This window comes from Gymnogyps californianus, chromosome 1, assembly GCF_018139145.2.
Source record: "Gymnogyps californianus isolate 813 chromosome 1, ASM1813914v2, whole genome shotgun sequence".
Lineage (NCBI taxonomy): Eukaryota > Metazoa > Chordata > Aves > Accipitriformes > Cathartidae > Gymnogyps > Gymnogyps californianus.
Window position 1 is genome coordinate 8,015,691 of NC_059471.1, and position 23,934 is coordinate 8,039,624.

The 23,934-nt window shown below is 44.6% G+C and overlaps 1 protein-coding gene across 1 annotated transcript in view; it reads left to right on the plus strand.

Annotated features, from left to right (window-relative positions):
- Positions 1–14,008, plus strand: part of RAB30 (RAB30, member RAS oncogene family) — a 44,594-nt gene extending 30,586 nt beyond the window's left edge. The window contains exons 2-5 of the mRNA XM_050891285.1: positions 4,683–4,783; positions 6,267–6,350; positions 11,064–11,247; positions 13,379–14,008. Of these exons, the coding sequence (XP_050747242.1) occupies positions 4,691–4,783; positions 6,267–6,350; positions 11,064–11,247; positions 13,379–13,629 (612 nt within the window). The 5' untranslated portion in view covers positions 4,683–4,690 and the 3' untranslated portion in view covers positions 13,630–14,008. The remainder of the gene's footprint in view (positions 1–4,682; positions 4,784–6,266; positions 6,351–11,063; positions 11,248–13,378) is intronic.
- Positions 14,009–23,934: the final 9,926 nt, after the last annotated feature.

Consider the following 23,934-nt stretch of genomic DNA (forward strand, 5'->3'; position numbering starts at 1 on the left):
CTGCTCTGATCATGCCTCGAGGTGGAAAGTCTTCCTTGAGCAAAGGAGTCAAGAGAGAAGTGCCAGAGATTTTTTTATCAGCTAAAAACCTCACTCATACTTGCTGGTTTTTTTGTGCAAAGACTAGTGCTGGTGTAAAAGCTGATGAGGGACAGGCAGAATAGTGGTTTCATCCATTTGAAGGAGAACTTGATCACTTCAAAGTCATTCATGTCTCCCAGGTAGTATTTGAACCTTTGCATTGTGTTTCTGCCACTTAGTTGGTACCCAAAGAGGCTGAGCATGGCATGGTCAGAGCAGGTCAGAGATGAAGAGGAATCCTCTGTGCCCATCCAAACTAAGGAGTGAAAAAACACTGCAAAAAGATAAAATAATTGGTTCCGATGATGATAAACGCTGTCAAGTAAACCAAAGTGGATCAGGGAGAACTAAGGTGGATGGAGCAAATGCAGGGAGAGGGCATCCTGTTGGGGAATAAACTAAAACATATATGCTTCAGGGAATAAGATATCCAGGTATTTACTGTGGATAAACTCCTTGCCTTGTGGCTTGTGGCGAACAGGAGAAGCAGCTGGGAGTGTGTCTGTCTCCTCCATCAGCTGTGCTGCTGTCCCACATCTACAGGCAGTGAAGAGCCCACGGCAGGGTGAAACAGAAGACCAAGTCCTGCTGACCATGCTATGGGAGAGTTTCGAGCAGTCAAGATACTGGGAGAAGCGGGAAGGACTGGTGCACGTCTGCCTTTGCAGCAGTGCTCGCTGCATGGGGAAGGGAGCCCATGGCTTCTGCACTTCTGTTTTCAGGTGTCTCCATGCGAGCTGGAGCTTGTTTGTACAAGCTTGCATGGAGGGAAGGAGAGGTGAAAGCCCCTGGCCCCTGTGCTTTTGTTTTGGGTGGATCTCACCAGTCTTTTGGTTGAATTGGAATTAATAATTGAAAAATACCAATAATATTTACTGCGCTGTCTTGCCTAAGTATAAGAAAACCAGCTAAGCCTAAAACATCTCCTGCCATCCTTCAGCTGCATTCGTGCTGATGGTCCACCTCTCCGGGTGGTCACCCTGCTTCGATTTACCCCTCCTGGCCCCTTGTTCCTGCCCACAGCGTGACCGTGCATGGGGCCACGTGATGGAGTGGAGCAGAGCAGTGACACAAACGAAATAAAACCCTGCAAAACTGATCCCCTGCGAGGCTGGTGGGAACAGCCCAGAGGGGTCATGAGCCACGGGGCTGGTGGGGATGCGAGCTGGATAAACTGTCTCTGGGGAAAAATGGCCATGAAACCCAATTTTCTGCCCTGCTACCAGCCTCAGGCTCTGCTCCTGCTTCACCTCATGATAGGTCACGTCTCTGTGCTGTAGCCAGCCCTGTTCATGATTTAAACGAACGTGGTGAGGGGTGGCTGAGGCATGGACAGGCATCCCATCCTCTGCCCTTGCTGCAGGGTCTTGTCTCTGCCAAAGGGTGGGACAGGCAGCTGCAGCCCTAACGCTTTAAACCAGTGCAGGTATGCAAGGCAGAGCCCTGTGCCTGCAAACACAAGAAAACAGAAAGGAAAAAAAAAAAACCACACGAAAAAACCCCAAGAAAACAAAAACAAACAAACAAGTTGCACTCTGCATTTTTTTTTTTTTTTAAGCATATAATTCAAAGTGTGATGTATTGCTGAGATGCACATTCCCTGGCTGTGGCAAGCCGGGCAGAGGTTGAGACACGTCTTCCCTGGGGAGAGGGAGGGTTGCATGAGCCTGAGTCAGCAGCAAAGGTCACTTGGCTGAAAGGCTCCGCTTGCAGGAGGAGAAGATTTCGTAACGGTAACTGATGCAATGTTTCTGTGTTCAGTGCTGACAGCGTGGTAGGTTAGTGTGTGTGCACATCAGAGGGAGAAACACCAATTTGCGTGAACAGGGGTGACAGGGAAGCGATGGTCAACCTCACCTGCCCGTTCCACCTCCCAAATCACTTCTCTCTCTCCCTTGCTGCTTCCTTTGCTTTCTCCCCTCCTGTGTCCCTGCTTTTTGTGCCTCTTCAGTTCTGGCATTTAATCTCATCGTTGCTTTGTTTGTTTTATGGCCTTGGCTCATCTTCGAGTTCCTGTTTGGGGTCATTATCACATATGATTAGTCTTGGAGCCTAATGAAGGGGATCAGACATAACTCTAGGGTATGTCTGAGCCATTTAGCATTTCTGAGCTCAAAGATCTGCAGAGGAAGTTTGTTTTTAAGCTTCCTGAAAAGACAAATTTGAACGTTGGATTGCTTAGGGTACAAGTAACAGAACTGAAATCCCTCCGGGGGGAGCAGTGCCCTCCAGGATTTGAAGCATCCCAGGGATAATTATCCAGTGCTGAGTAAGTCTTGTTAGTCTTGAAATAGCTTTTAGTAGATGATCACATTTTTCTTCACGTTGGCTAGTGTGAAAGCTTGAAACCGTATATTAATGTTTAGCCTTCATTGTAAGAGCACTGTCAACAATCTTAATACTGTTGTTGTTACCCAGTCCCACTCTGGGAAAGCCAGGCATGGAGATACAAAATGATTACACAAAATAACAACCCCAGAAAATAAAAAAGGGCATTTTTTGAAGCTGCTTTTTAAGGTCCCACTCTTTCACTGTATTAAGAGATAGGAGGGAGCAGCAAGGTCTTGCGTGTCAGAGCAAGGCGAGGTTAGAGCATCCTCAGGACAGCTCCAGCTGCTGCTGTTTGGTGGCACTTTGCAGGGGACCGTAGCTCCAGCTCAGCAAAGCAGGAGCAGGGCACATGCTGTGCTGTGTCACTGGCCCAGGCAAAGTGACGTGTCCGTGTAGTGACTCAGCTGTCTCCCTGCTAACCATCTGCTGATGTGATGCAGATCATTAGTCACTAGTTGGTGTGGTTACCCTTTTTTTAGGCTGCTGGAAAGGCCAAGGATCATATAGATGTGAAGCAGCTGAGTCAGTCTTCCACCTCTTTTGCCTTCAGGTCCACCAGGCTCTTGGTGGTGCTTGGAGAGCCGTTTCCGTGTGCCCTGCCAGGCAGACCCAGACTGTCTCAGTTTTATCTTGTATTCTCTGGCTGTTTGACTATAAACCTATCACAGCTGCATGGTGGGACCAGGGTCTGTAGCTGGGGCCTTCTGGTGTATTGCAATGCACCCTCCCAAGGAAGGACCTTTGGATGCAGCGGTTGAGGGCACTCCGCCTTTGGGCTGTGTGAGAGAAGCTTGTTTCATCTGTGCTGCATTTGCTCCCTTCATCAGCTCTGTAAAAAAACCCTCTAAGCAATCTGGGGCTTTACTGAGGATAGCAATTTCATAATACTTTTTTTTCATTCTGTGTCATCTCCTGTGCTTCCCATCTTTGGCTCTATCTCTTCACCCAGTGCCTAATCTATAGGTACTGGTGGGTTTGGTACTGATGCTTAGGTATCGCCTTACCTGATATCTCTACTGATGGCTTGTAAATCTGTCTCTCTACTGATGTCTTTTGTGCCATTACCCCAGACCAGTCTTGAGGACAGGTCTTTGATGCCGCATATAATACCTGGATCCTCCTGGACACAGCTGGGTTTGGACACTGCCCGTCTGCTCCCTTGTCTGTGGGTTTTTCTGTCTGCCTAAAATCTCCAACTGAATCTCTTCCGGCTGTTTGTTGCTTTTCCTGAAGGTTACAGATCCCTTCTCTGGTCACAGTGGCAGTGGCACCCTTGGGTGCACTGGAGATGGAGGTGTGGATACTTATCCCTCATGCCTTGCTCAGCTGCAGCAAACTCTACGTTTATCTGTTTGGTCCTCCCCATACTTTGAGTTGCCTAAGGAAGCCCTGTAGGTCGTCTTCCGTGTAGGCAGCCCTGCCCATATCCTGTGACATTGCTGAAACGTCAGTCTCTGCATCCTGCAAAGGAGGTTGTACTTGGGGCGGGAGGAGGATGTGTTCGGGGTACCCCCCAGGCTCCTCTGTGTTCCTTTCCCATTTGAGCTTTACACCAAGCAAGCTATCCTCACAAAACTAAAGAAAATTATCATAGTAGTAGCAATATTCCTAATAACATCTATTATTTCTTCTTTTTTAAAAACCTCTCTTAATGTACTTCAGGCAAACTGTTACTCCACTCCCCACTATAATTTTAGCCAATGAGCTCTTTCTGTCTTTAAGGCAAACGCTGCTGCCTTTATTTTAAAATTATTTTAATTTCCCCATCTGTTCTGCCTTCATGCGTGCCCCAGCCCTGCTCTGTGGGTACCCAGCGCCCGCCTGGAGGAGCTCACAGGGGAGTTTCTGGGTATTGCCCTAACAGAAATAAATTATGCGATCCCCTCGGACAATGTGGTAAAGTCCACGCTGTCCTTTGGAGCTGACATAGTTAAAAGCAAAACAAACATTTGGAGAAATCTAGGAAATGGTGGCTCGGGCTTGTGGAGTGTTGCTTGGAAAGCTGAAAACCAGCATCTCTAATTTGTGGGCAGCCAGGTGGGATGGCATGAAAGCTGAAACGTGGCCGAGGTTTTGCAGCAGCTGACGTTGGACTGCATGGATGCCCCAGCTTGGAGTGGGAAGGGCTCTTCTCCCTTATCTGAGGAGCCACGCACGTGCCAGGAGACCTTTGTTCTGAATATTTGGAGGAATAAAGTTCAGCAGGAATAAAAGGGCATTCCCCCACCACCTTGGTTCACATCGTGTTGTGCTCTCTGTCTCTCTTGCAGCTGCGTAAATGAGTATGGAAGATTATGATTTCCTCTTCAAAATTGTTTTAATCGGCAACGCCGGTGTGGGGAAGACCTGCTTAGTCCGTCGCTTCACTCAGGTAAGGTTGGCCGCCTCTTGGATGTGGGACGTCGGGGTGGGGGCAGCACTGGGATGGGAGCGTGGAGCCTGTGGCTGTGCACTGAGGGCTCTGCTGGCATCGCAGCTCCAAAGCATTTTGTTGTCCACACTCTTGGTGCGTGCATCGCCTATAGCGACATACTGCACAAGCAGCACATCTGTATCTAATGCTTTACTTGGCCCTGTTGGGGATCTTGCACTGGAGAAAGCTCATCCCTCTCCAAAGATGGAAAGTCCCCTCTGAAAGCCGCTGGGACAACTCCTCCTGATTTGGAGGTGCTCTGGACTGGTTATAAGGACCAGCACGTCTCCTGGTGTGCTGCTATGTGCCTGCTCCTCCCCATCCCTCCCTGCATAAAGCTCTACCTGTTGTTTGGCATTAGTAGATAATTAAATAATCTGGGTCCTGGGCTGTCAGTCCGGTGTCTTCTGTTAAACACCAGGCCTTTTTTTTGTGGCAGAATAACGGGGAAAGGACCATGCTTCTGTGATCCAGGGCAGGAGAAGGTTTTGCATAACGCACTATAAAACATTAGTTGTGGGGTTTTTGTTGCACTCTCCACTAGGAATTGTCAGTAATTTTCCCTCTCACTGTTAATTTTAGTTTTAAAGCTGTGGTGATGTTAAACGCTCTCCAACCGCATGTGACAACTAGTGGCAATAAAGCTAGTCGACCCCAAAGGGTTAACCGCAAAAATCTGTGGCCACTTCTGCTGCTTGTGCTTTGGCAGCGCAGCTGCTGTAGGGGATGGATGTGCTCCAAAATTAACATGACTTTGTAGACCTAGACACCAGAAATCAAAAAGCTGTTTGTTTGGGGTTTTTTTTGGTTTGTGTTGCTCCTTTCTGATGGTGCTGCAATCAAATACCACCAGCATCATGCTGGCCCTTGCCATTGCTGTGGCACCGGTAGTGGCTGGCTTCATGCTTCGCTCACAAAATGCTGTGCAGGGATGTGACCCTGGTACTAGGAGCTGCCAGAAATGCCTTTCCATGCCGTGGCGTGTGGTGGAGGGGAGAGGGAAGGCATGAGGTTGCAGGAGCAAAGGCATCTCATCCCACGGGTGCTCAAACCTCTTTCAAGGCATTGGGAAGTAGGATGGAGGGTCCTCATTTACCTTCCTCTGCCTCTTCCAACTGCACAGAAGCAGAAGGGCTTTTCCCCTCTCATTTTCCCTGTATGCATTTTCCTTTTCTTCTCCTGTTTTCCTACCTCTGAAGTCAACGACTTGCTACATGACTAGAGATGTGTAGGCAGGGAAAACACTGTGGGGTTGAATTATGGTAACATTTGTGCTGGGGAAATGTCACATTTTCGTCTCTAAATGTGATGGAAATAAGTGTCTGGGGAAGGGGACAAGGGAGGAATAGTTTTGAGGATGGAAAAGAGTGAGGATTGGCACCCAGAGAGAGTTTTGTCTTGCTACAGAAATTTGCTTAATGAAACTCTTGTTTTCTTTCAGGGGCTTTTCCCACCGGGTCAAGGAGCCACGATTGGGGTTGACTTCATGATTAAAACTGTGGAGATAAACGGTGAAAAAGTAAAGGTAGGAGCCTGATGGTTTTAAGCGTAAACTCGTGTGGCAGTACCATAGCTGAGGTTTCTTGCTGCAGCCCTCCCGCTGCTGGAAGGCACGTGGGGAAGCGCAGGGCTGTCTGGCGTGGCTCAGGCAGTGCTGGGTCTAACAATCTTTGCACCCCTCTCCACAATTACTATCAGGATCATAATGGTGAACCTACTCTAAGGGAGAAAATGGAAAGGGGAGATCTTGCAAAACTCTCTCCTTGCTTAGGAGACACTAAGATCGTGCCTGGCTGGGGTTGAGGAAGCACAAAGAAGCACTTTGGTGCAGCCTCTGCTCATGGCATTTCTGGTAAGCAGAAATCTGTTGCATTCCCACTGGGATGTGCTTGATGAAGGTCGTCTTCTGTGAGCTCCCAAGACGGCCATTGGGGAGAGCAGGCTTCTGGACTTGAGCGGTTCTGCACAACGAAGGCTCATCTTCCACTTCTGCCAAGTTATGGATTTGGGAGAAGTGGAGATGGTCACAATACTGGTGCTTCAGTCAACAGGTTAAATTGAGAAGGGCAATGTCCTCCATATCATTAACTCCTTCATCCTCCAAAATAGGGTGGTTGCAACCAAACTGCTTCTGGGAAACCGTCCTTGTCCTGTGCTAACTCCCAAACTGAGCCTGAGCATCACTTGGCAGAGAGCTACTTTGCCTGGGCCAAAACACACCGGGACCAGTCTCATGCTTTAATGGGATCCATGGTTGGGTTCCAGCACCCAGAGAAGTTGGCTGGCGCCGCTTTGTTCATTAGTAGAGATTTCACTAGAGCTACTGTGGTGTCCAGGAGGTGGAAGAAGAGTATGGTTATCTGAGCCTCTAATGTCAAGATGTCTAGGGTCCCTGAGCTGCTCCTGGAATTACTCTGCCTGCATTAAATCCAGGGGCATTGAAGTGAAAAACAGTGGTTTTCCCCTTGCTGCCTTCATCAAATCTAGTAGTGAGCAAATGGGAGAGCGGCAGCAGTGTGATAGCGGCTGGATGTGACATTGAGACCCATTTTTAAGCTTGTGTAAGAGATGGGATGAAAACAGTGGTCTTGTGCAGATTTTCAGCCTTGGGTTTTTTTAACCTGTATTTCAGCACAGAGGGTTTTAAGAAGAAAATCAGGTGGTGTATTCCTAAGTTTAGGACAGATTTTAAAAGCCATGATCATGTCAGCAGGCTGCCACCCCGCTGCGTGAGGAGGTGTACAAACCTAAGGCAAGTGATAGTCCTTGACCAGAAGACCTTCCAGCCTGAGCAGGTGAAGGACAAGAAGTGTAAATACCTTCACCTGATAAAGACCGAGTTAATATTCAGCACATCGCTGTGCAAGTGGGACAGAGCAGCAGGCAGGAAAGCAGTGAGGATCACGTGTAGCCCCTCTGGTGTCGGTGCTTAGCTCGGTGGTTGTGATGCTCATTAGCAGGCATCTGGCGTAGCAGGGTTGGCCAGGACACGGGTGCTGCTTGTCCAGGCTGCTCGGACAGCAGAGATACTTCATTCAGCCAAAACCAGCTCTAGTGGAGCAGCTCAGAGGATCTAAGCTGGTAAATGGCTTAGGTACTGCAGTGAAGGTGGAATTCATTTTTTCCCTTATATACCTGGCTTAAACCAGCTGTCTCAAGATTGTCCTGGTCAATGGAGGGAGAAAAGCAGTCTTGAGGGAGATGAATCTCATTCACTTCAGACACCTCACCTTTCCAAGCATCTGGTTCCCTGTCAAGTACAGATGGAGCCTTAAGAACATTGCTTGTATCTGAGGTCTGGTTTTTGGACAGGTGAACTCACCCTAAGGATTTGTCTGCGTTTTGACTTGTTGCTCCCATGACATAATCCTGTTTTAAGACTAGCCTGGACTGAGGATGCAAACTCCTTAAGAGAACGTTGGGAGCAGTCGTGCCAACATGGGCTATCTCAGGGGCAAGGGCAGTCCAGGGAAGCTCTACAAGCTAAATGAAAACTCATCAGTGTGGTAAGCCCCTGCTGCCCTGCAAATGTCTGATGAATGCACAAGTGTCCACCCAAGCAACTCTCTTAATCACCTTGGGGCTGGCTTGTGTTTCACAGAGCCTTAGCGAGTGGTAGCTGGTATACCAGCTGTATTTCTCATAGCAAATAATGAGTTGTTAAATCAAAGTCCCTCTCCCGACCCCACCAGTGGAGTGAATTGGAGTCGCCGGAACTCAGCCACAATGACCAAGCTTGGGAGAAAGCTTAGTATGATATGTTTGGGCATTTGAATGAGCCTCCCAGCATCTGAAAGGCAAACGGATTTCCTTCAGGGAGTGATCTTGTAGCCGAAACTTTTTGAGTAAGCAGTGCTAGTGAGAATAAACATTTAATGAGCAGGAAAAGCAGGAATGAGTCAGAGCACAGAGCAATAAAAATGACATCTCAGTCAAACGAGGCGCTTCTCTGACTGTTAGCTCATTTAACAGTGCCCGAGCCATGACTCTACTTTGGTGCCGGGCAGCATCTCCTGCACGTCTGCTGGGATCCAGGATGAGAGAGCAGAGCTGTTTACCGAAAAGGTTTTCAGACTTGAAAATAAATGATAGATTTCTGGGGAAAAATACTTTCCAGCTTTCAAAATTGCATGTGAAAGTCAATGGAGAGGGACTCGCTAGCACGAAAGCTGTGTGCAAGCCCTATCAGATATGAGCGGCTACTAAAGCTCTCTGGCAGATGAGCTGAGACAGCACTGTGCAGTTGAGGGGGCTTTTGATTTGCCTGGCCTTTTCTAGTAAACCAAAAATGTACAACACCTGTACTAAGAGGCTACACAAATTTGAGCCAAGTAGACAGCAGTTACCATGCTGGTCAAAGCTAAGCATCCTCAGTGCTGCAAACAGAGGGCTATGCTATATGGACCTGTGATCTTATTGTACTTGGTGGAAATGTTCACACGCATAAAGCTAAATGTATGTGCAAATATTGGGAAAGCGGGAAGCATCAGCTGGCTCCAAGAAAATAAACATCTAGGTTTTCTGCAGGCTGATCACTTCCTTTGGTTCCTTTGAAAAAATGACACAAGTAAAATGGTTGCTGTGAAATATTTTATTTGGCATAAATAATCAGTGGGGTGAAGTGTGAGATGTGCATTTTGTGTGCAGGAAGAGTTTATCAGTGGCTGTAGGGTCGGAGGCTCTTCCCTGCCTTCTGCACCTAGCTCACGGGTAGACTCATGACTGCAGCCAGTAAGAAACTCTCTCCCCCAGGGCAATCCCTTTTGCTTTCAGTGTCTGTTATATTAAAGTGGTGGAAGAACATACTCACATCAAGTTTTTATCAGCTTGGAGATCTTCTCAATAAATGCGAAACATATATAAGCTGGAGTTAACCAGTAGACCAATCAGTAAATGTTTTTCCTGGGAAACAGCCGAGCAACAACAAAATTATCAGGATTTTTCCATCTGCCAGAGTTTGGAGGCTGGTTTGTTTTAATGGGGACTCGTTTGTTATTTGAATTTCATGTGCAAGTAATTTCACTTATGGTTTTGTGTGTCACTTAACTGCAGGTGCCAGGTTCAGCCGTTTAAATACAACTGTGCCAAGAGATTAAGCACAAAGGTGCCCAGGAGCTGTGAGCCAGTCACAAATTACTTTCTCTGCCAAAAAATGTACTTTTAAAAAATCATACCCCACGTCTGAAAGCTGCTACTGGGAGCTCTCATTTCAAATGAACACATTTATGATGAGTAGCTGGCGTAGTTCGACTTTGGAACTGGGCAAGAATAAGGCTTTCTCTGTTATGGGCTGCTGAATATATGGAAAAAATCTCAACTACTTTACCGTTTCTTCCCAAAGTACACAGGATTCTGGCTGGAAATCACCCTTTCACATATTTAATTCCAGGGAGGGGTGCTTTAAAAAAATAAAAGCTGAAGCAGAGAAGTACTCTCTTATATTGAAATGTTTTAATTTTGGATGTTTGTTTCTTTGACTGCCTTCTTGAAGAATTGAGGTTTTGATGACCGACTAAAAACTATCAGATGGTCAAATGATAAAAACAGTATGAGTGTAGTTTGTATTGGGAAATATATGTTGTCTTCCTGGACCCAGAGGGTTTGGCAAACACTCATGACCTCTTTGATACAGTTAAGGACATATCAACCAGTTCTACGTGTTGGGAAGGCAGGCAGCGAGCAACTGGGTGAGATGGTTGAAGTTGTAGAGAGGAAGTGTGTTAGAGTCCTTGGATCAGCCTTCAGCTGCGCGCCTTGTTCAATCCTGTGGTTTCCACTCATCAGTGCGTCACCTCAGGATGACTATAACTAGCTTTGGGAGCTAGAGGAGAGGCTTTCTGATTTCTTCTTGGGATGGATGCTGCTGTTGGTTGGACTTCAGGGGCAAGAGAAGCGACTTTCTCCCTCCGGCGCCTGCGTTGTAACTCCAGGCCAGCAGCTCTGTCCACAGCAGAGGGAGATGCTAGAAGTCGCGTGAAAGCCCGCAGACCTGTGGCTTCCAGGGGCCGTCGGCCGCAGTGCCAGCTGACTTTGTGCCTTGCATTTCAATCCACAAGTGCAGGAACGGAAACAAAAAATGCTGGGGGAGGGGAAGGCAAAGGGGAGAAGAGCTAAGTGCTTTCCCAGCATTGGTTTTACCCTGAAGGGTTTTTTTATGTCAAAACAGTGCTGCTATCAAATAAAAATGGTTAAATAATTTTTTTTTTCCTTTTACCACCCTTCCTTGCTATGCCAAAAGCTGCAGATCTGGGACACGGCAGGACAAGAGCGATTCCGATCCATCACACAGAGTTACTATCGCAGTGCTAACGCGTTAATCTTGACCTATGACATCACCTGCGAAGAATCCTTCCGGTGTCTCCCCGAGTGGCTGCGAGAAATCGAGCAGTATGCCAGCAATAAGGTCATAACTGTGCTAGTGGGTAAGTGACAATCGTCCCTCGCAGGGTGGTGTGATGAGGGGGTGAGCTGTGCGTGTCGAGGGGTTGGTGGCAGATGGAGGTGTTAGCAGGAGGAAAATATGGCATCTGTGTGAACTGGTGGTGCAGGGTGCTCGAACTGGTGTAGCAGATCTTGTTGCCAGCCAGAGTTGTAACCGCAGGTGGGTGCAGCCGGTGCATTAAACCCAGTGCTTGGACCATTCCTTCTGTAAATAACCCCAAGGTGCTGATAGTGATGTTCAGGACACCACAGGCACTTCTCAAGGTGTGGTCTTGTCTCAGGTCTAAGGCTATTGCATGCAGAGGTGGATACTTCCCACCAGTTGGTCCCATATGGGACTAAAGTGTTGATGGTGCAGCTACCAACTGAGCTAAGAATAGAGCAGTTTCCCTTGTGACTCCCAGCTCGGATCTCTACAAATATACAAGGATCTGCTCAAGTTGGAGTTGCCTCTGGGTTGCTGTACCCCATAGCTGTGGGACAACCAGAGTCTTGTCTCAAGTGGGTCAGGATCTGGGACCCAGATCAGGATGTGATGGTTGTGTGGATCATAGCACTCCTAGGTGGGAGAGAGCTGGAAAACTGGATATTTTTGCATGGATTTTAAGGAAACTAAAATTAAATAACTGAATGTTACGTTAATTTGTAGAGCTTCAACTCAAGCTAAAGCAGACCTCAGGCCATCTCTATACTACAAGCAAGGTGAAGGTTATTTTGCCTACCAGTGCTTTTCCATGCTCTGCTTTCAGCATCTGATAGTCAGGACTTGGCTTTTAAAGGCCCAAGAATATATGAAGAACAATGGAAAAATAACTTGGGGAAAACCAAAAAGTTTCATGCTGCAGTGTTGATATCACCTTTAATAAGTTTGCTGTTTAAAACAAAAAATCTAGAGGATTGTAAAATGTGTTTAAGGTGGCTTTAAAAATCTTTTGAGCTTTATATGCCCCAGTGGTATTGCAAGTGAGCCTTAGGATTTATAAAGCTTCCATACAAGAAACTCATACTCCATCAGAAGGGTATGGCATGGGTACAAATGGCGCAGAAATAATTAAAATACGACTAACAAATGTATACGTGATTTTTTTTTTAGGGAACATTAAGTTAATTATCAACATCTACAGCACAAAATATGAATGATAACAGCCATAACACACACTTTGAAGATGGTGACACCCATAAACCGCTTGTGTTGAGTGATAATTTGTTTAGAAAGGTAACTTCAGTGTACATAGCAGGTCCAAGAAGCTGCTTTATGAGGAAAGGAAGGGGATCTCAGATAAGAGAAGGGCAATGAGATGTGGCTTGCCTGTGGAAGCACAGTCTTTTCCTCCCACTAGTTCTCACAAAATTGCTGGTAGAAGTGAGGCCAGGAGATGTTTCCTCCTGAACTTGCCAGGTCCCTGGACACAGCCCCCTATTATCGCAGGTCCTGGTCTGTTATCTTCTTTGTAAGATTAATTTATGGCAAAACCATCATGTTTGAAGTGAAGTGGCTGGTAATAGGGTATAATCATATCAGACGCTTGCTTGAGGCTTTAACCAACTCTCCGCTAAACCGAGCTTTCTGAAGGAAGGGGCTGGCTTCTCACCCCACGTCGCTCTGTGAGTGCCCCCGAGCCCATTGCTCTTCCAGCCTCAACAGCTAAATCCTTCACGGGAATATTGAAATAGGAAAGCTGCCTTCCGTGCCAGGCTTCTTTTAAAGCTTGTAATGACATGAGAAATACCATGTTTAGTGTCTCATATGCTATAATTGACATTTTAAGTGCTCCTCAGAGCAAGAACAGGAGAATTTTCAATAGGTATTAAAATGGAAATCCTTTAATGTCGGTTGATAGCAGCAAACAGATGCACTGGTGCTAAATTAAAGCTAACTGACTTGGATGTTCGCAGGGCATATTCCATTAAATGAGCTGATATTAAATGAACTTGGTCACATACATCAGGGAATCCATTATTTGGAGGGGAGAGCAATCACTAAGAGTTTCACATCAAAACCACTGTCCATACATATATGCAACACCAAACACTTCTTTATGCCTTATTAACCTCTGTTTGTCTTGTTTTGGAAGTCAAATTAATTCCTTTTCTAAAATTTTATCAATGCAGGTAATAAGATTGATTTAGCTGATAAGAGGGAAGTCTCCCGGCAAAGAGCTGCAGAGTTTTCCGAAGCACAGGACATGTACTATCTGGAAACCTCGGCAAAAGAATCGGATAATGTGGAAAAACTCTTCCTGGACTTGGCCTGCCGGTTGATCAGTGAGGCACGACAGAACACCCTTGTGAACAATGTCTCATCCCCCTTACCAGGAGAGGGGAAAAGTATCAGCTACTTGACTTGCTGTAATTTTAATTAAAGAGCTGGCATGTGACTTCCCCTTCTGCCATGGGCCAAAAGGATTTCTTTTTTGCTGGGATTTATCTACTTGAAGGGAATTCCTGCCACTTTCACCTATCTGACTTACCCTCAGTCAGGTTGCAGACCTGGAAGCATGGCAGGCTGATGGCTCCAGCTGCATGGCAACATAGCAGAACATAACATGGTTTAAATTTCATTTTTCTTGCAGTCTCTGGAGCAGGTTAGGAAAAGAAGAGTTGCACAAATGCTTCATGTAATGCAGAACGTGAGCTATTGCATTTCCTTCTATGGGAGACTAGAGCAGCCTCTCTTGAAGATATTGAAGAGATCAAAATCTTTCTTACAGAAAAATGTGTTTGGTCCTTCTTAAAATAAAAAAAAAAGGCAAGAAAAAACAACAATGAATACTGACCCTGGACTACACTGGCAATCTTCTGGGCTGCCAGCAAGTGAGCTCTTAGGACATGTACATAGTGTCTGCCCGCGCGTCTTCATGGAGGACTCTGGTGTTTGAAATAGTGTTATGTCTCTCATCTACAGGCACTTTCATGAACATGGAATTTAAAAAAAAAAAAGTTACATATATCAACATTTTCAAGATTTAAGACAACATGGATACAGCTCAGTTGCTCCCTTTGGTGCTAGCAGTTCAGCAAATATTCCATAGACCAAACGTAGTCTCACTACATTACTGTCCTCTGAATGTGTAACTTAGACTGGTTAGGAAAAAACACTAATAAGCACTGTTCATAAAAATAAAAAATCTCGTTACCTCTTTTTCTAGGCCTGAACGTAGTGGGAAAGGACTGTGCTGCTTTGATATCCAACATAGGATGAAAAGACTTTCCAGAAATAAAAAAAAAAAAAAGAAAATTAACCGTTCCTCCTCTAATTGGTAATGTCCTAATGCGAAAAATTAGCCTTGGGAAAGGTTATTGGTGGAGTTGGAAAAAGCAAACCAGATGTGACCAAAATCTTGTGCGTGCATGGATTGTGTATAAGGGTTCAAAGGGAGCACAGTTTGCGGTGGCAGTCTGCAATACGTCTGGCTTAAAAATAAAGCTTGTAGATACAGTTCTTGTGGAAAGGCAGGCGTACAATTTTGTAGAGGGTCTTTTCATGCTAAGTGGAAATAGCGACGGGTTGCAAGTGGTATCATTCTGTGTTTGACGCATCCAGCGCTTACCTTGTGGAACTGCTCTCCAAGACGCTCTTGAAGGTATCTTCTTGGCATCCAGTCTCTCTGCTAGAGTAGCTTTCAGGTTTAGGGCTGTAGAGTCATTTAATTTACTTGATGCTTTGTACTCTTAATCCCAGACTCCAGTCTATGTGTAACTGTTTAGGCAATTTCTTTCTACAAAACCCCTGAAGTGGAAGCGCTATGGAGTTTGTGATGTTATTACATCTCTGGTGCCATATGCGAATAACGCATTGCAAATTTACACGTTGACGTTAAAGTGAAATTGGAAGATAGTGAATGCGCACATGAAAAATGATATTTAGGAGTTTGAGTTCAGTTTAGCTAATCTGGATAAATCTCTCCTGGCAATTACATGGCTGTGCTGTGCTGTAATTTAGAGTTAATCAATTTAATATTATTTGGCTTTTACTGAAGATTGTAACAGAGCTTTTGTATTGACATAAAAAGCTGCCAGTAAGTACTTCTTGAAAAGAATAACAATTAAAAAAAAAAAAAGGCATTTTAAAATGCTTTTTCACATTTTCCTGGAAAGACTTCTTCGGGCTGTATCATGTTGTGCCTTTGATCTGTAATGGGGAGCTGACTTTATGTGTCAGAGAGAGGGGGGATTGGTGTGTCATGGCCATTTTTAATATTTTCTTGCTATTTTTTAGGTCACGTCCTTCTTTTAGGACCAGTGGTAAAAAGGAAGATGTAGAAGTTGTGGTACGAGGCTTATTTGTCATTTAGGTAACACTTAGCAAAGAGCTTCTGTAAGTGTGAGATGTTGGGGGACATGTTATCTGCTGCGCTGGCCTGGTCCTTTTCAGTCTCTGCTCATGGTGCAATCCAGAGGATTTAGAAATATGTGGGACTTGGTGGTTTCTGCTGTGCTGGACCGTGTGGTACAGCCTGTCCTGAAGAGCAATGTCTTTCTTGAGCATTCCCCAAATTGCCAAATGCAGGCTCATTTGAGCTTGTGAAGACCACCCAACTCTGAGACAGCTGATTCTGCACAGCTTTTAGGTAGTTGTTTAGAGCAAGGCTCAGCGTGTTATGTGTAAGTTAACACTCGAGTTAAAAATCAATACTATGTATATTTAATTTGTAAAAGCTCTTACTATCCAGATGCTGGACTTGTCAGCATATATTTAATAACAAATAGGGCAGGGCTGTTTGAGTTAATTGAGGAGGAAGGAGACTGCCCACTAAAACACCTGTGGGTTCCTCAGCCTGATTTCCAAAAGCATCAAAGCTGGGCAGGTACTTTTCATTCCTGCTGAGTACCACTATAAATGCATTTTAAAGTGCTCCTTGCATCACTTCTGGAGGTTGAACTCTAACGCATTATCATGACTGAACAAGCTGAACTGGTCAAATAGCAGAAACTGCTAACTTCATTTTCTCGAATACTCACTTTGAGGTTTCTAGAAGGCTAAGTCTCTTTTTCCAGTGCTTTCCTAACCTGTAGGTGACTATTTTGGAGACTAGCTGCCTACTAGTAACCTCGAAGCATTGGTTCTTTTTATTGTTAGCAAATCTTCTCCATGTAAGGACTCCATCTCCAGGCAGTGACGTGCTTTTGCGGCGGGGTGGAGTGCTGCAGTTGGGCTGATGTTACAGTGAAGTATCTGACTTCTCCAGGGACAAATCTGAACTGATTCCTTTCAAGGTTTATTCTGTGTAGACTTAAAGTTGAAAGGAAACAATGGTGGTATGTGGAATGTTTTATAAGGTCGTAAGCCAAAGCTGTAGTTTGAAACTCGCCTCTTTTTCTGCAGTTACCAAACACACTACCTGTCGAAGAAGTGATATTTTATTGTGGTAACTCCTTTGCAGGAGTTATTTTTGTACACCTTTGAGTATCTCTCTAGTGCATACAACCCACCTCTCCTTGTAGCACTGAGGGCTTATCTTCTACAGTCTGGTCCACTGCTGAAGGCTTCCCAACTAGAAGAGGAGCTTTATCAACTGCTAATGACAACTTAGTGCTGTGGCATAGTGATCAAAGTCTTGAAAAATAAAAGGAGATTAAAAAAAATACAAATCCCAATTATCTGACAATCAGCTCTCCGACTGTGGCCAACACCTTGCTAGATGAGAACTGTCAGTAAAAGCCTTGTGATGCTTGCTGGGCCGAGTGTCCAGAAGCCATGCAGAATTGATATAATGGGGCCAAATTTGACTGGAAATGTTCTCTACTATCAAGAGAGCGAAGCATTGCTAGATTTTTATGTGTTTTCAGGGTGATATATTCACAGCCATGGAGTAATCTTCTTATTTCTGGGTGAATATTAATTTTTATAGTAGTCCCATAATGAGACCTTTTATTGAAATTTTTTAGCGCAATGAGTAGCTCCAAGCAGTAGCCAATATTGGATGCTCAACAGATGTTTGGTTTAGCTAGCAAACCTGTTTGCAGAGATTAGTTAAAAGCATCTCCTGAAAACTGGATGGTCTAAACTCTGTTTTCCAGTTCAGCCACTAACACAGTCAAGCTGATCTTGGGTAAACCACCAAATGTTCTGTGCTTCAGATGACTGTATGTGAAGTACTCGCTGGTATTTTGTGTTGGATATTTACACGGCAAGTTTGCTGGGACAAGCCATGACTCCCTTCTGTTCCTATTTGTGTTCCCCAGGAGAGACCAAGTCTTGGGGGAAAAAAAAAAAAAAGGCCCTTCAGGTCAAAGAGTTATGATGGAAAAAGTGAAATTATGAACTCTCTAAAGAAAGGGACACTGGTGCCTCTTCCTACCTCTAACTGAAGTCCTGATTTGATCTACAGGTAAGTTGTCTGAGCGTGCAGTCAGATACGTGTTTGTGCTGAATGCTAAATGGCTTTGTGATCATTATTTAATGAAAACCACACATGACAAATTGTCAGGCAAGATACTTTGTTCTTTGCTGTAGAACACATGAAACAGCCCTTAAAATCTGTCAGCCTGCTGGTGCTGTTTGTCTTTTTGGAAATAGCTATATTGGTAACAGTTGGCTCCCGCTAGTCTAGGTTTAGCGGTTAATGGCTATTGACTTCCTTCAGCATCAGTAAAAACAGCAGCAGACTGAGGCTGACACAGGAGACAGTAATTTGAAAAGAGGGAAAGTCGAAATTAGTGATGCAGAAGCACGGTGGGTGCACACACACGGGACAGCAGGCTTTCCTGAGCTTTTGCTGACAAGGAATGCAATTAGTTATAGTCAAACCCACTGGGTTTTGCCTTGTTTGTTATCCCTAAGGACTGCTGTTTGTTCAGCTGCTTTTCCACTTGTCTTCTCTTTTCAGTATGAAGAACTGTCTATAAATCAGGCTGAGATGTTAGGCTGGCATGATTTCTGTAGTCAGAGACTGAATTCAGTTGGAAAGTAGGTGAAATTCTCCAGCTATTGAAATAGGCTGAGCAAACATGCAGGATACGCTGCCCTTTGGGGACCTGTGGTGCCATCGTGGTCGGATATGGCTGGAGACACTGTCACAGAAACCCTCTCCTGGCTGCGGGGCAGACTGAATGCTATAGCCCTTTGTGCAAGGGCAAAGATGACTGTGTGGAGCAGAAAAGGCAAAGTAAAGAGATGGTTCTACTCGCTCAGGATTTTCTCAATCCCATCCTCTTGTAAAAAAAAATGCACCTATGACTTAGATTTTGATTGCTCTGGACTTTAATAAGGGATGCTTTGAATTTGAGTCTCATCTGAAATTCTTCTGTATTCTTTTGCTTTCAATATCAAAGCACCCAATATCCTTATATGGGTTGCTCCTACCAACAAAGACCTTTTTCAGTTAATTCAGTTAAAGAAGGTGTTTCTAGAGGACACTTGGTGAATTCCTAGTGAGCAAGTATGGAAACTCTCCGAAATGTTGATGTACATAAGGGCTTACCAGAAAACCCACTGGAGCCAAAGGAAATACTCTAATCAATTCTGTAGTGAAAACCCTGTGAAAGATGTTATATCAAAATGTTTTCTTCCTCTGTTTATAAACTTTATTTGCTTATCTGAACAAATTTGGCTCTTGACACCACCCTTTTTCCTTGCATCAAGTCTGTCCTCTCGCTGTGGGTAATAATTGTTCTAGTTACTGTTCACAGGCAGCAAAGGATCATCATTTTGAAGGACAGTCTTGTCATCTTATGATGATGAGTGGTGGGGGAAACAGTAGCTTGACTTCTTACAAGCGAGTAGTGCATCCTAAGCAAAGCAGCCTCAACTGGAACTGGTCATGTCTTTGAAATGTGATCATCCACTCGAGCTGTAGTTAAATGTACCATAAAGGTTACAGATTTCACATCTGCCTCGGTTTAGGATTTATCTTGGCTAGGAAAATAGACAACAGGGTAATCACGCTGACCGTGATGCAAGGCTCCCAAAGTAGCCCGCTGCGTTGCTCTGACTTACCTCGCTAATCACCACCTCGCTAAACTGACCCAAAGTCTCCTTTGCTGTACTGTACTATATCCAGCTGAGAGAGATTGCTGGCTGTCATCACCCATGGATGCCATCACACCCTTTCCCCTCATGTGAATGAGCTGTAACTTAAACCAGAAGTAAAAACTATGCCATGTGAGTTGAGGGTGTTTGATTTTTTTTTTTTTTTTCCCCCCAAGTGGGAGCCACAGATCCAGAAAAAAAACCTCATCTCTACTGCTTGCCCCTCTGAATACAGTCAGCTGAGTAACTGGGGAAAGATAACCCAGATATAGCAGAAACTGAGATGGCAATGAGTGTAATTTAGGCTGTAAATACTGTCAGTGAAAAATTAGACTGGTTTTAAGAGTATAGCCAGGGTTCACAGCTCAGCTCATCTGTCTGGATAAACAGGAGCTGGCTGTACTGTACTCAGAGATTGTCTCTGTTTTCACATTAATAACTAGCTATTAGCACTTCCTGGATGTGATCACATTTGTTGAACCAGTTATTCTTTTCCAGCAAGCTCAGAAGTTAATTTTAGCTCTGGCTAGTGCTATGATTAAACTCAAGAAGTAGATGCCGCCTTTACATTTGCACCTTTGCTTTTTCCACTACTGCTTATCTTGGGGTAACATTTCCAAGGACATGCACGCTTGTGAGTGCACCGTGGTGGTGTCCCTGTTGAGCATCTTCTGGAGTCCAGCCCTGGTCCACAGGCACCTGACATGGCCAAACCCTGTGTCAGTCATGATTTAGCTGTGCGTGGTTCCCTGGGGGAGAGGGGATGTTAAAAGTACTCTTACGCTTTCATGGGCAGTGATCAAGGGCTCTGGTGTGTCTGGTGTCACGTGAATGCAAACCTCAGAGCTTTTCAAAGCCTGATTTCTCTAGTACCTTTCATCCATGAATCTGCTCCTTCCTAATACTGCTCATGCCTCAAGCACTGTGGAGGACTCAGACTGGAAACAATCCTGGCTGCATGAACCACTGGATCAGACTCCTCCTTTAGCCAGAAGGAAGAGCATCCGTGGCTCGTCTTCTGTGCCACCTCGAGTTTCTTACTATGAACATAAACCTTACTAATTTGATAAGCCCATTCTCAGCCAGGGCTGTAAGGGATGTTTCCCTTCTTATGGGACCAATACAAGAGATTCAGATGTTAAGAACTGGTGGGCGTTTGGTGTGAGTAAATCTCCAGGGAGCAGGTGGATGCTGTTCTCCATCCAAGGAGACTTATGGCCGTGTGAAGGAGGAGAGTCATTCTGAGCTGTCACTTGGGTAGTGGCGTGAATATCTCTGAGGGTCTGGGTTGCATCATTGGCACGAGCTTTAGTAAATGTAATGGCCACAGTGTCCCCAGCAGTCAAGCCTTTACGGAGGGGGAAGCGGAGGAGAGGGGAATGCTGTTTTGACGTTTTAATGGAGTGAGAATAAAATGTTTGGTCTATTGCGGGGAGAGCTGCTGTGATTTCAGGCACTGCCATTGCCTCAACTCTTGCAGACTGGAAGAAAGCCTTACTGCTGGCCCCCACATACAGTCAGCACTGAAGGGGAAAAACTGACTTCTTAAGCCAACATTTTGGGGGAGAAAAGGCCATCTAATGAGAGTATGGAGGAAGCCCAGCGCTTGTTGCTATGCTGGTTTGGAGTGACAAGTATATCTCTGGATATTAGAGAAGTAGTTTAAAATGTGCCATGCTTTTTAGCATAATAAGATGCACTGCAGATATGTCACATCCATTTTATTCCCCACAGCTGTTTACAAAAGGGAAAAAAAATAAAAACCCCCTGAGATTGGAGCAGCTGCAGTCACTCAGCTGTCAATATGGGACAAGGCTCTTTCTGCTCCTCTTTTATTTCCACTTCACTCTGTTCTGCTGCACATATTTGGCTGTTCTGTGAATTTGCAGATCATGAGATTTTTTTCAAACTGCCTTTGATCTATACAGACTCACCCAGTGCTCATTTGAATTCATTAATACTTTGAATAGGCATTTTAATTTTATGTTTACTGGTTTGTTTCCCTTTGTAATGTTATCTAACTGACAAGTTCGTCGTGCTCTGCATTGCCTTTAGGTTTCTGAGTCTAAAAAGTTTCCTCTTGCCTGAAAGCTATGATCATTTTTAGAGATGTTACAAAGGTATCTTCATTTCCTCCGGAGAAAACCTGAATTACTCTCAGCTTTGATGACTAGCAAATCAATATTGAAGCACGTAATTTTTTTTTACAGCATGAACAAAGTATGTTTTACATCATCAACTGTAGTTTGAATTGTAGTTTAAAAACCTGCTTAAGCACTAAAAGCAGCATTTTGTTTGCAACTTCCATGCCAGGGAAGTCACAGCATTAAAGGAATTTCCTGGGTTGGAGTTTCTCCCACAAAGGTCTGCTGTCTTTTCCCCAACAATTGTGAATTTAGCACAATGTACAGAATTTTAGCAAGAACCCTGATTCCTAAACACATGGCCAGAAGGGTGAGGAGAGGATGTGTTTCTTGTTGATCAAGCACAACCATTTCAGTGGAGAAAATGCACTACAGCTGGTCAGACCATTGATCTCGAGTTGCTGGGGTAGTGCTGTCTTTGGGAAGGGTATAGGTGTTAGCAAATCGCCAAACTGTGAATCATTGACTGTCGGAAGCATTTGGCTTGTCTGTTTTTTAAGTTCTTGTGGTCAGGTGTGCTACAGTGGGATTGAGAAAGGAATGTATTTTGGATGACCAGGATGATGAATGTATGATGCTTCATGTTTATTTGTAATGTCCTTTTTATACTTAGCAATTGCTTACATATGTATCTGTATGTAAATAAATGTTTAATCCTTTCCACTTTGTGTTTAAATTGTTTTATTTGTTTGTTTTTTTGATTTGAACTGCAAAGCGAAGTTGCCTTAAAAATATGTACAAGACAGATTCACTTGACATGATTTAATATCAGACCAACAAATGAATGGCTGCTAAGGATTTTTTGCTTGGGTTGAGCATACCAAGGCTCTCACAGCATTGGGACCTCACAAGAAGAGCAAAAGTAGAGCTGCTGTCCATGGGAGCAATGTCCCTTTGCACTTGAACAGAAGAAAAATTTTATTCAAAACAAGAGAGATCATAGTGAAGTTTGAAATGCCAAAGAAATGCCAGCATCAGTCACTAGAGGGTGGTCTTTGACAGAGGTCTTTTTTTTTTTTTTTTTTTTTTTTTTTTTTTTTTTTTTTTTTTTTTTTTTTTTAATGCTAGTTCTTCTCTTCAGCCTTCAACTTGCTCTTTTCATGCTCATAGAACTCCACTGGAGTTCCCCAATGACCTGCCTTTCCGGGGGCCTAGAATCCTTTTGGAGAAGATCTCTCATTTTAAGCCTTTAGTCTTTTTAGTCAATATATAAATTTTGTGCTCTGACTCATTCTGGGGATCAGGTTTCCTCCCCTGTGCTCTGCTCCACATCAAAGATGACTTCTGCTAGCACTTACACTGAGAAATGAGCTGTGAAGCTTGGAGATACCATGTGTCTTTTATTGCCTCTTCCACTGACCTCCACTGACCTTGAAGCTCCTTCCTTGGTAAATGTCTGACATGAGGGCTGGACCATCTGCTCTGTGTTCCCCAGGAAGCTGGCAATTTGAGTCAGCGATAAAACAGAGAGGTATTTGGAGAGGGAAAAGTCCCTGCATCCTTCTAGGTAGGAACTGGGCAAAGGGAGGGGAAGAAAACATCCTTAAATCTCAGACAGCCTGGGAACTGAGTATTTACTGAAGGAGAGGAGAGCTGGAGTGTGTTGCCTGTGGGGGTGATGGCTGGAGAAGCCAGACCAAGTTCTTCCTGGGGAAAAGTAAATGGCAAGTGAAGAGTGGTAGCTCTTCCTTGTAAGGAGCGTGTAAGTGGTGGGATGTGCAACCTTCTCCTTCTTATTCAGCGGGTGTGGCAGCAAGGGCACAGCCTGTGCCAGGCTTTGCTGTGGGTAAAAGGATTGTAGGAGCATGAAGGCTCCCGGGGAAGAAATGCAAGACTGACAGACTACAGAACCAAATCCAAGACAGCTTACTGCCTCTCCTCCATCTTCTCATGTACAAAGTCTTCCTACTGAGCACTTGGGGAGCTCTGCCCAGAAGATGTCATCTTGCTGACAGGGGTCTGTCACACAACAGTACTTTTTGGTCTCACTATGTGTGCAGTCCTCTCGCACAAAGCACAGGAGATCTGACTGCTCTGCATTAATGTCATTGGTATTGTACAGACAGTCCTACCTAATTTAAAATCTAGTCTTGATTTATGGATTTCTATGCATAGGGAATCAACCACAAACCTGGTATGCATTTTCAGGAGTTTTATTACCTTCAGAATTAAACATGCTGAGCTTTATTCTTTTTGTACAAGCTTATAATTATAATCACATCAGCTTGCACCAAAGCTATCACTTACCGTAGTATGTGGATGAATTCTCCACTGAATAAAATCACTCATGCTGGACAAAACATTACATGTCAAGATGCTGTCAGGTACATGATGTAGGAGTTCTGGCAGTGTTTCATAGCTAGCCTCATCAAGTCTCTGGTGTATCACTTGGACCACGTCTAACCCCTGTGATAAAGTGGATGTTTGTCCAGTTCATCACAAGGGAGTAGTTAAGGAGCCAGTGATACTGCAGTCTTGTATTATGTGCGAGGCTGTAGTAGAACCAACTAGTTTTATTTGTTTGGGCACTGATGTCTTAAAACCCTTTCAAT